The following is a 12,714-nucleotide window of genomic DNA, read 5'->3' on the forward strand; positions in this document are numbered from 1 at the left end:
TTGTGGGACTTAAAACAATTAATTTAAGCTTTTAGGTTGGACAAGAACCAAAATTTGCACAAACTTTGCTATTTATTTATTGCCACTTATCAGTTAATTACCACAACATAAAACATTTTTTGGGGGGGCTTATTAGAATTTTAACATATGTACATCTCTAGGCTCAGATGTGAAGCAAGTTGTACTTTAATGTAAAATTGCACACATTAATCCATTTTTCTTTGTATAATGTGCACTAATGAGTCATGCAAGGAATTTGTATTAAGAAAGTAAATAAGGTCAATTATGATTTGATGTTTACTTTAGGTTTGGTTTTTCTAGATTTTCCAGCAGGGGTAATGAATGTTTATATACTCACATACTGTTACAAAAACATTTGGGGTCAGAAACTAATGTATTATTTAAACTGACCAAGTGACAGCACAGACTTTTACATTGTTTCAACAGATTTATATTTCAAATCAATTGTGTTCTTTCAATATATCCTGAAGAGGTATGGTTTCCACAAAAATATTAAGCCACTCACAGCCACTAGTGGGGTGGATGGGGATGTGATCACGGTACCATGTGATGTTTGGCTTGGGAAAGCCTTCTCTGGTTTCACAAGATGCAATCTAACAAACAAAAAACTGTGTCAGCTTAAACCCACCATAAATAACCAACACAAACATTATAGATGCACACAGAGAGAATCTGAGTGTGTAATGTACCTTAGCTGGGGAGTCACCGGACACAGAAACTCCAGAGAGGACACCTTCAATGACGGGAGGCTCTGGTGGGTCTAAAAACAGCAAGTTCACATTTGTACATATAAATTAAGGAAAAGAAGCAACAATATAAAGCCGTTTAGCAAGAATGTTCAATTGACAGAAGAGACTTACCAAAAACTTTCAAGAGAGTCTTGCCCTCTTCACTGCCTGCTGACAATCCACTGACCTGACAGAAAAACTCTCTTTCATCAGACAGCTTAACATCCTGAATGGTCAGAGTTTCTCCATCACTGTTTGATCGCACACTGATACGATCGCTGTAGGTCGTGTTCTCATCCACCTTCTGCATGGTCAGATCGCTGAATGAGATTCGGACTCGATGACCTTCACGTTCCCGCTGAGGATGATGGGAAGTAAAACTTGGTAAATGGTCTGTAGATATGACTCGAGTCCCTCAGTCAAGTTCAAGGAACATTTTAATCATTTTTACGGCATTTTTATGAAATTTGAAAGCCTGAGCACACATATCCAGCACACATATCTGTACATATCCAGAAACATTAAAGTGTTAGTTGACCCAAAAATGGAAATTCTGTCATCATTTATTCATCCTCGTAAATTTGCAATTGTGAGAAATAAAGTCAGAATCTCTGGCATAAACTCGCAATAAAGACTTTTTTCTCGCATTTGCTAGTTTATATCTCGCAATTTTGACTTTTTTACTCACATATCCTTTATCAGAAATGTGATACAAATTTGCAACTGCAAGTTATAAAGTCCAATTCTGAGGGAAAAAATATATAATTTTATTACAATTGAGAGTTTAAATCTCACAATTTTGACTTTGTAACTCGCAAATGTGTTATAAGTTGAAACTGTGAGATATAAACTCGCAATTCTGAGAAAAAAGTCAGAATTGTGGGATAAAAAGTCGCAATTACCTTTTTTATTATTATTTAGTAGTGAAACAATCTTCCATATGATTGTGTCTCTTTAGAAGACTTGTATCAAACTGCTTGATTCGTATAGATTATTTTACTATTATTACTATTTACTATTATTTAGTGTCTTTGCGAACTTTTTGAAACATCAACATTTTGGTTGCGTGGACTTTTTAATGCATGGACATAAATCTAGGTTTCTTTAAAAATATCTTCAATTGAGTTTCGAAGATGAACGGAGACTTTATCAGTTTGGAAAAGAAATGAAGGAATTTGAAGGTGAACTATCCCTTTAAATCTAAAAGTGTGAAAGAGTCAGAGAGCTTTCAGGACTCACCACAAACCACTGGACCATGACCATCATGGGCTGCTCGGTGAAGGTATACAGGCAGGGGATTTCTGCAGACTCGTCCATGTAAACCTCTACAGTGTCCTCCATCCTCAGATCCACTAGTGCCCATGCTGCCAAAGAAAACACACTGAGATTGTGAGCTTGAGGCCATGTGAGAACAAAGGCTGCTTTATCAACACATGAAAAAACACATTAACAAGCTTTTAATGCATTTTAGATTGTGTACTAATGTTTAAGCCACAGCCTTAGAGAAAACTAAGTTACACTCCTATTAATGATAGGTCAGCAGCAGCAAAACACTGTCTTTGTTAAAATTGTTCAGGGTCATTTGAAGTCTGTACATGATGACAAGGCTCTTGCACTGATTGAAGGGTAAAATTATTTATGATTGATTTAGTATAAAAAGAGGGAATTCTGAGGGAAACTGAGAATGAAATTATAATCAGCCAAAGCAGAGAAACGAACATGGAAGTTTGTCAATGACGAGGTTTATTGGTATTGCTGGTGACACAGGTTTTCATGTTGTCACGTTGATGATGTTATCATGCTTTTGAATTCTGTGACTGTAGATTGCATGCGGGCCAACTGAGAACATCAGACAGCCAACGAATCGTTATAAATCCTGTTTTGATTGTTATCAGGACAGCTCACATGGTATCTATGCAGCTCTTTTCAATTTTCCGGCTCTGTTTGTTGGGAAAATCAATGTAATTCCAAAGCACATCCGTCAGATGTATTGATAGAAAAAAAGCATAATCAAATTAGACAATATATTTAGTAAACAAATACATAAGGTGCATAAATTGACTGAGGAATGTAAATCTTGCAGAACTTTTTGTGCAGTTCTGCAGGCAGATTCTCTGCAGCCTTGCTGATGACCCACATTTGTAGATGCATTGATCTCTCAGAACTTGAAAGCTAAACCGCACTGGCACAGCTTCACGTGGCTGGCAATATTACTTTGAAGAATGCTCTAGGCCACCATACCACATCAGCACTGACCGAATCATAGGAAAATAGGCAAAATCATTAACTCCATACAAACTATTCCCCATACAAGCTATTACATGTTATGGCTCTCAAATACATTTTCATGGAAAGCAAAGGATAAAGCATGGCCCATAAACTTAATCCATAATGCATAAAGTGGATTGTTTTTGCAAGAATATGAAAAACTATTAATGTGCATTTAAACTAAGCTGAATCTCACATAAAATATGTCTAGGTTAGAAAGAAATAATAGCATAACTCAGAATGAAGCCTATTTTAGGAACAGATTTAGAAAGTTTTATGTTTTTGTTTTTTTTGCATTGTGACATATTAAAAAAAGTTCAGCTAATTGTTCTTCCATATTCTTATTAATATAATATGCTCAGTACTTTAAAATACTTTTTTTTTATTTCTTACTGTACTACAGAGAATGAGATTCTGCATTACACTCTACAGTGACTCTACTGACAAATAAGTTAAAAGTTATTGAATGGTTTTGTGAAAATTGTCGCTAAATGGGTAGTTCACCCCCCAAACAAACCCTGAAATTATGAATTATTAATGTACAAAGCCATGCAAAAGTTTGGGGTCAGTATGACTTTTTATTTATTTATTTATTGGTTTGTAATTTATACTTTGTTCAGATACATTACATTGATCTAAAGTGAAATAAAGTACAATTATAAACACGTTTCAAATAAGTAATAAATTCTTCACCATCAAAGGAATAAATGGCATTTTATGGCATTTAGAAAATAATTATTTTAAATTGTAATAATATTTCACGTATTGCTGTTTTTATTGTATTTTTAATCACACTAATGCATTGTTAAAAAAAATAATCTTACTAACCCCAAATGTTTGAATGGTAGTGTACCTTCATTCATCCATTTTTAATGTAACACAAAATAAGATGTTTAGCAAAATGCCCAAGCTGCTCTTTTCCATACAATGAAAATTAACAGGCACTGGGTTGGTCCGATATAATAGTACCAAAAGGTAAGCCTTGTGTACTATATTCCAAGTCTTCTGAATCCAGACAATAGCTTTGTGTGTAGAACACTTGTGTGAGAGGCTGAGTAAATAAAGGCACAATTTTCATTTTTGGGTGAACTATTCATTTAAAATCCTCCCTCTCTTTACATTCTGGCCGTCTCTTTTGTGGCAACATTGAGGCAAACACAGACCTGTCGGCGGCTGCCCCAACACCAACTGAAAAAATAGAGACCATGTGTCTTTTGTGTGTCATGATTAAATTTGGCAGCACACCTTCAATGAAGCAGAGAAAGAACAGCATTTTTAAAAACAAGACCCAGTTTTGGTGACCACAGGCGTGATTTTAATCTGAAAATCTTTGTGTGACTCAGACATGAGCAATACCATTCATCTTCACATCTTCCGTTCCTCAGATTTCTGCGATCAAAACAAGCGTCCAGCCACTGTGACTTTTCAAATGTCATTCTCTGCCCTCAACGGCCTTTTTGTATTAAAAGAAAGTCATTTTTCCTCCCTTCAGCCCTTCTATCTCAACCTGCTCTCTCTCTCTCGCTCTTTCTCTCAGCATGCAGAAAATAGGCTCGGACTGAAAGGCCTCCTTTTTAATTGGAAACATCTGGGAAGTAGGGAGCTGGGCTGGTGGGGTGCCGTGGAGACGGGTTATTATGGGATTTCCACGTCCTTGGCGAGTGACTGGTGGAGGAGACAGACGTTGGCGAGGGTTCAGGGGTGAAGCGGCTACACAACAACCTCATCACTCGTCTCCCTCCCCTCAGCGGTATGAGGTCAGTGGCACAGCTACTGCTGGAAGGAGGGGGTCTGGCTGTGTCAACAACACCCGAGATGGGTTGATCACGGAGCTCACGGTATTGATTGAGTATAGTTTCTGCCCTCACTTTCAGTGCATTTGTCTTCCCATACGGCTAAAACACCGGTTCTCTCACTCTGTTATGTTGCTTCTACCAGCTGTTTATTGCTGTAGATATGCAATGCAGAGAGACGTATATGCTACAACCTCTTCTGGAGACGGGGCAGGAAAATGCAGCTCATTTGCATTTAAAGTGATACACTCCAAAACAGCTGTTTTTTTAGACACACCCCAAAAATGACATTTTCCACCTGTTATAATAAATGATCTGTTGGGTATTTTGGGCTGAAACTTAACAGACACATTCTGGGGACACCCAAGACCAATATTACATCTTGTAAAAAGGGGCATAATAGGTGCCCTTTAAAAAAACAATAGCATGTGAGCAATCAGTGCTGTTTTGGATTGTGTATGTACATAAATGTGCAAAGAATCCCTGGAGTATGATGCAAGAACAATGAATCAAACCCTTAATGAATCAAACCTCAAATAAAGCAAAACTAGTTAAGTCCTCAGATGACATGATCATTACAGCAGCATTTTGGAGAAAGTACATTGTGGAGAAATCTGCTGACTTGAATGAATCGCATATATATGGGAGTAAAGTGTACGGCAATTGCATACTGTGTTAATGTGATTAACTACTGCTTAATATGTAATAATCTGACATTAATTGTGATTTCATTCCATTGTTTTAATTTAATCATGGCCATGTTTTATTCATTCTTTTTCTCAATATTTTTTTCCCGTTGCATATCTTGTGCGAGGCTCTGTACGGAAAGATGCTTGACCCAGATGCTGCTGCTATTACATCTTCCAGCAGAAGCTTACAGCAATTCTAACAAGCAAAACCCTCAACCCTCGAAACAATGTCAAAACAAATACTTTTTAAAAATTTATTTTTTATGCAATTTACTTATTTAAATCTAAATTAATTTATTTAATATGTTTAGACATTTTTAGTGTTTTAATTCTAAACAAGACAAAAGTACTGATATACTTAGGAGCTTTTTACACTATAAATAGGCTAGAGCTTTTCACACTAGATGTGGACTATAGGCTCAAATGTCACTTAAAGGACATATCAGAACTATGAATTTCACCGAAACCTCAGTTCATATGTGGATATTTCTAGTAAAAAACTGAAGACGTACACATGACTGTGGATATACCATAACCACAGTTTTTAGCCTATATAAAGCTGATCGTAATTACTTCAGACTAACCCCAACCCACATCCTGCTTCTAAAAACAAACTTTTTATATATTTAGAATTAAAAAAAAACAACAACAACTTTATTAATAAACCATTTTAACCTTTGAGGATTTCCCCAGTGGGAGATTTTTGTCAGGTTTTACAACGTCTGTACACAATTTGGTCCCTAAAGTACAGCTAACTGACCCCCCCCCCCCCCCCCCCCCCCCCCCCACACACACACACACACACACACACACAAAGCCTTATTAAACTCACAGTCACATCCCGTTGGTCCCATTCTGCATTCACACCCCATTTTCAGGGCTGCTGCCTTTCTCTCACCCTCTCCCTCGACCACCCCACCCCAGCCGAGAGCAGCCGCCACACTCATTGTGACTAAGACGCTGGCCCTATTTGCTCAGACCTCTCTGTCCTTTAGCACAGCTTCACTGAGGCCCCCCGACTGTGTCCATCCACCCATGGCCTTCAGATACAAGCCATTGTTCCCACACCTGGGGAGCAAATCTCCTTCTCCTCGACTGTCTCCATGCCTTATCTAAGCTTAAAACATCCTGAAGTATCTCACATATGCCCCTGTTTAAGTCTTCAGGTAAACAGAAAGGTGAACAGAAGTTCATTGTTTGCCTCAAGCGGTATTTTTCTTATCTTCTCCAACAAACATTTCTGAAATAGCCTGGAACAAACAAGTTACCAATGATTTTTTCCTTAAACATGGCCGGATAATAAGATTAGCAAAGGAGAAGAATATCTTGTCAGAGGAGATTTGAGGCAAAGATCTACATGGTGTTTTCTTATCTGAGAGAGAAAGAAGAGGGTCAATGAGAGTTTTTAAAAATCCAGTTGCCAAGTTCTTAGGAATGTAAACTTTGTATTCAAGTATTTGTTTTGTTTTTGTTGTTGTTGTTTGTTACTTTTATAACATTTTCAAGAAATGTTTACCACCTTTCCTAAAAAAAAAAACGATTTATATATTCTACCACCTGAACCTTGCCTTGTTATACATTTTTAATAATATAAAAAAGGTGGGAAAACAAAAACAATGAAACAAAGCGAAGCAAAACTAAATGAAACAAAACAAAAACAATAAACCCACAACACTAAACTAAACTAAAAAACAAATCAAACCAAAACCACTTCAAAAAGCATACAAAAGGGAGATAAGATGAAATCTATAATTATAAGTAATAATAAACATAAGTAAACAATTAAGCACATGAAAGTACTAAAATGAAAAAAGATAGATCAACAAAATTCCATGTGCACAAATAAACTTCTGTGCAACATATTTTCCATATGGTGACGTAGTAGCAAAATGTGTGTCTGGGTGGACAGATTTTCAAAGTATGAAATTATCTGATATTTTAGGAGACTTATCTTGACACACATCATGATGGCCTGCTTGCGGTCCTATCTATGAAATCATTTCCTCTTTTGAATTCCATTTCCTGAATTCCATTTCCTCCACGTTTTGTGTCTGCATGGATCCACCTGTTGCTCCACGTGACTTTGATTAGTCGAACAATTGTTTTTTCATATATTAATAAGCAGTTTTGTTAAATAATAATAACATGTTGCACTACTTTTGGGGGCTCCTTTTACAAACTACTAAGAATTTCATATATTTAAAGATTTTTTGATAACACTTTAGATTAGGGAACACTATTCACTATAAACTAGTTGCTCATACGCATGCATATTACTAGCATATTAGCTGTTAATAAGTACTTTTAAAGCACATATATATGCATGACCATATTCTAGATTCCTTAACCCTACCCCATTCCTAAACATAACTACGACAACAACAACCTTTCATACTATCAATAAGCAGTAATTAGGAGTTTATTGAGGGGAATCACTTAATAGTGAATATGTTACCAATCTTTATGTCCCCTCAAAGCTTTTTCAAATAATTCCATCATAGAAGGGGTGTATTCAAGTTAATGAATGTAGGAATTCTGAATGTATTTTTGAATAAATTTACACATCCAGACCAAACAATGTGTGTCATGTCACTGACCAAATAAAAAAACAGAAACAGAGAGGAGACAGATATACCTAAGGCCCGTGTATGTCAAACCGCTGCTCTGTGTTATTAACATTCGTGGCAGTTTGCCTACGCACCCTGCAAACCCACGTCTGGAAACCACCGCTGAATATTTGGACGTGCTGACAGAGTCTCAAATAACAAGAGTAAACAAATAACAAAAGATTCTTTACTGTGGAAAGAGGTTCTTTAGATTATTAAAATTTTCTTCACACAAAGAAAAATGGTTATTTTAAGAACTGTTCTTTGAAAGGTTCTTTGGGGAAGCAAAACTGGTTCTTCTATGGCATCGCTGTGAAAACCCCCTTTTGGAACCTTTATTTTTAAAGGGTTACTCCACCCCAAAATGAAAATTTTGTCATTAATCACTTTCCCCTGTATCGTTTCAAACCCGTAAAAGCTTTGTTTGTCTTCGGAACACAATTTAAGATAATTGGATGAAAACTGGGAGGCTTGTGATTGTCCCATTGACTGCCAACTAAATAACACTGTCAAGGTCCAGAAAAGTATTTATGCAAAGAAAATAAAAATTACGACTTTATTAAACAATTCGTCTCCTCTGTGTCAGCGTAGCGCCATTTTGGAGAGTATCCACTGGACGCAAACTGCACATGCTGTTTTGTGTCAGCCGCACCGCACAGATACATTTTCTTAGTTTATTTACGCTTTGATTTTAACGAAAACAGCGTATCCGTGGTGCGGCAGAATTTTAATCTCAGTTCATCCCTAGTTCAAAGATTGTTTAGGCCTATTTCTCAGTAGAATTACAATTAAACATTTAAAAAAATGCACATTTTAAAAATAATGTACTTCTTTCCAGATGTAAAGTATCCACAAAAAATACAGTAGATTGTGGGATATCATAGGCAGCAAAAGTCAACCAAGGCATATTAGAAGCCAAGATGTTACACAAAAACTGAACTTGGATGTGTTTCCCAGGTTTTGGACATCAATCCAAAGTTCCTTTACACACACACACACACACACACACACACGTTGGTTTTTGTGGTTTATGGGGACTCTCCATAGGCGTAATGGTTTTTATACTGAACAAACTGTGTGTGCTATTGCCCTACACCAACCCTACACCTAAACTTAGCCCTCACAGGAGACTTTGTGCATTTTTAGATTTAAAAAAAAACACCATTTAGTATGTTTTTTAAGCCTTTTGAATTACGGGGACATAGGCAGTGTCCTCATAAACCACCTTCATATTGTAATACCTCTGTCATACCCATGTCATTATACAAATTTGTGTCCTCATAAACCACATAAACATGCACACACAGACACACAGACACACACAAATACAAACACAATCTCCACCAACACACATCTATTATGCACCTGTATATGTGTCTTATGCTAATACACAAATATTCAGAAATAACATGAGTCAGATCTAAGACACTTCCCACAATGCAATGCACACACATGCATGCATGTATGCACACATTCAGCTGTGCAGACTCCAGATCTGGTCTGTCTTTGTGAAGCAAGAACTGGCAAAAATCCTTCGATGAGACGGCCATTCAGTGTCTGCCGCCTCCATCCTCGGTCAAACACACAAATCCTCTGAGTGGCCCACAGTCAGATCAGATCCTCTAAACCAGGGGTGCCCAACCCTGTTCCTGGCGATCGACTGTCCTGCAAAGTTTAGCTCCAACTCTAATCAAACACACCTGAAGCAACTAATTAAGGTCTTCAGCACCCATATTTATATACACAAGCAAAAATCAAAGATTTGAAATGTGTAAAGCCACACAAACACTTTTGAAGCTGTGGTGGATGTCAATGGAGACCAAAAAAAAAACACTGAGATGCTTCTCAAATGTAGTACTGTAAATGATCACAGAATTTTATATTTGGGTGAACTGTGCCTTCTATAAAACAAAGATCTATGCATCATTTACCATATTTCTGCAAGCAACAGGGCAGTTTGTCTCATTATCATTAGCATTTTGAACTCCTGTGATAACATGCCAGACTTAATGCATCGCTAATTTGCTGTTTGTCATGACAAGTTTTGCACAAAATATTGCTGAGAGTGCTGTTTTTAAAAGAGTGAAATTACTCCCTCCGGTGCAGCATGCCTCCTCATGAATATTTCAACAGCCTGTGTGCAAGCTGAGCCCCCTTCAAGAGCTAAATTAATGTTTTATTTACAGACAACACACTGTAAATATGCTGCTGAATCAATATTCTGTCCACTGAGTGTCCAGTGAGACACATAGAAGATTTATGGCGATATACATTCAGTGAAAATCGTGCATTCAAGCCAAAAACATTACATTGCAAAAGTTTAGTGCACGTTAAAATCCAGTTCACATGGATTTTACATCTCTACATGCCATTATTCAGTGCAGTGTGAACGTACTGGGATGATGCTCTGGGCCGTTATAGGCTGATCCAGAACATCACATCTGATCCCAAGAGGCCAATCATAGCCTGATTAACATAACAAAGGAGGCCAATCAGGAATACCCCCCCAGACACATAAATAATAACTGCTCTATTACAAGCCCCTGATGAGGGTGAAGCTATTTGCCCAATGGGGCAGAACCACAAGTGAGAATTCCATGTTAAAATTCACTTCCACATTTCTGTCCCAAGACATGAGTACGAGCAATTTAGACTCAAGCTTTCTTCTTTCAAAAGCAATGTAGTGCAAAACAACATTTTTATATTTTATAAAAGTAAATGTGAATAATTCTTAACAACATAAATCTTCGATACAATGCTAAGGTGCTGAAAGAAACATTAAACATTACTGTTTTAATTGTATTTTTAATCAAATAAATTCAGTCTTGGTGAAGATAAGACATTTAAAAAAACATTAAAAAGTGTATTAAAGACTACCGGTTATGGAGTGGTACTGAGAAGATGGGAGTTAATGACCCTCCTATAATTTTGAATATAAATCCTTCAAGCTCACATTTTGATATTCTTTGTTATTTAATGCACAAAAGTCTAACAACCGAAATGGCACTGAAAAAGAAGAACAGAACTCAAGAAAAAGTGAATAACGAGGCTCAAGAGATGTCGCAGGATTCTGACTATGCAGACGAACTAAAAGAGGTAGAGGAAGATGACGACAGCAAATCTACTAAAGGAACAGAGTTGAACCCCAGCAATGCAGATGTGTTACAAGCCATTAAAGAAATGGACAAACGAGTTACGAGTAAAATTGACGATGTTATGTCAGCCATCAAAGAGGTAAAGGAACGCGTGAAGGAGGCCGAGGAACGCATTTCTGCAGCGGAAGATGAAATTGTTCAACTTAGTGCTCGTGCAATCTCCCTTGAATCACAAGTTAAAAAACGGACAGGAAAGGTTGACGACATGGAAAACAGAAACAGACGGAACAACCTGAGGCTGGTGGGTTTGCCAGAAAAAGAAGAAGGAAGCGCTGTGTTTGTGCATTTTTAGAGGCCTGGATTCCAGAAATATTGGAAATGGACTCGAGCACATCGTTAGTTTTGGAGCGCGCACATAGAGTGGGCCCACAACGAAACAAGGATGTTCAGAAAACACAAGACGAGATGCCAGTACACCACCAAGAACACTAATAATGAAGTTCCTAAACTTCAAACAAAAAGAGCAGGTGCTTAGAGTGGCCAGGTCCAAGGGGGTGATTTCATACAAGGAACACACTCTTCGCTTTCATCCAGATTAGGGATGCATCGATCCGATACTCAGGATCGGTATCGACTCCGATACGGCCATTTTCTGGGGATCGGGTATCGGTCAGACGAGACCGATCCAAATCCGATATTGTGTGTATACTATTCGGTGTTATTGTTGAGCCCCACGAAAGGCACAAAAACATTATAAAGCACCATAACGTTTTCGTGCACTATATTTCAAGTGTTCTGAAGCTGAGGTACAGATTAATATTTAAGTCTTTAAATTCAAGTTCAGGTGTCTGTCATCCTCCATTCAGCAATCAAACTGTGTCACGTTCGGTTACTACAGTCAAACTATAGTACAGGTTTAAAATGGTTAAAAGAAAAGACTTAATTAACTTACGCACAGATTTAATACACTACGCATCAATATCTCTTCCCTTTGTACTTTGAACGTTTCTATACGGACTCAGACGGCTGCGTGCTGTGACTCCGTGTCACTTCAAGCGCATCATTCTGTGCACGGGATGCGCATAAGCGCTTTCTGCTGCTCTATATTGGAGCCTTACATATTATAATACTTTTGCGCAATGAAAGATTATTAACAGTCTTTCTTGTTCTGTCCTATCTGTCATATGTTGCTGCCTTCATTACTGTGTTATAGATTTAAAAGAAATAGATTTAAATTTTATAGTAGCCTATATATTTATATATAAATGTATTTGCTTGTTTTTTCATGAATGTATTTTACAACAATTCAAAGAGCAATGTGTATAATTTCACCAGATGTAGTCCTACACTTATTCACTTTTAATTGTAAATAAAAATGTTTCACTAGGTTTTATAAAATTATTGTGCACCCATGATTTTTCTAGAGTATCTTTTGCTGTATTTTAAACCAAGTTTAATAATAATAATAGTATTTTTGTCATAGATTATGATTATATATTTTTTCATTTGTTATT

General features: G+C 37.1%; 1 protein-coding gene across 1 annotated transcript in view; it reads right to left on the reverse strand.

Annotated features, from left to right (window-relative positions):
- Positions 1 to 12,714, reverse strand: part of mcama (melanoma cell adhesion molecule a) — a gene marked incomplete at both ends in the record, with an annotated part of 63,034 nt that overhangs the window by 15,257 nt on the left and 35,063 nt on the right. The window contains 4 exons of the mRNA XM_079418150.1: positions 527 to 614; positions 711 to 781; positions 882 to 1,107; positions 1,989 to 2,113. Of these exons, the coding sequence (XP_079274276.1) occupies positions 527 to 614; positions 711 to 781; positions 882 to 1,107; positions 1,989 to 2,113 (510 nt within the window). The remainder of the gene's footprint in view (positions 1 to 526; positions 615 to 710; positions 782 to 881; positions 1,108 to 1,988; positions 2,114 to 12,714) is intronic.

This window comes from Barbus barbus (genome assembly GCF_936440315.1).
Source record: "Barbus barbus genome assembly, chromosome: 6".
NCBI lineage: Eukaryota > Metazoa > Chordata > Actinopteri > Cypriniformes > Cyprinidae > Barbus > Barbus barbus.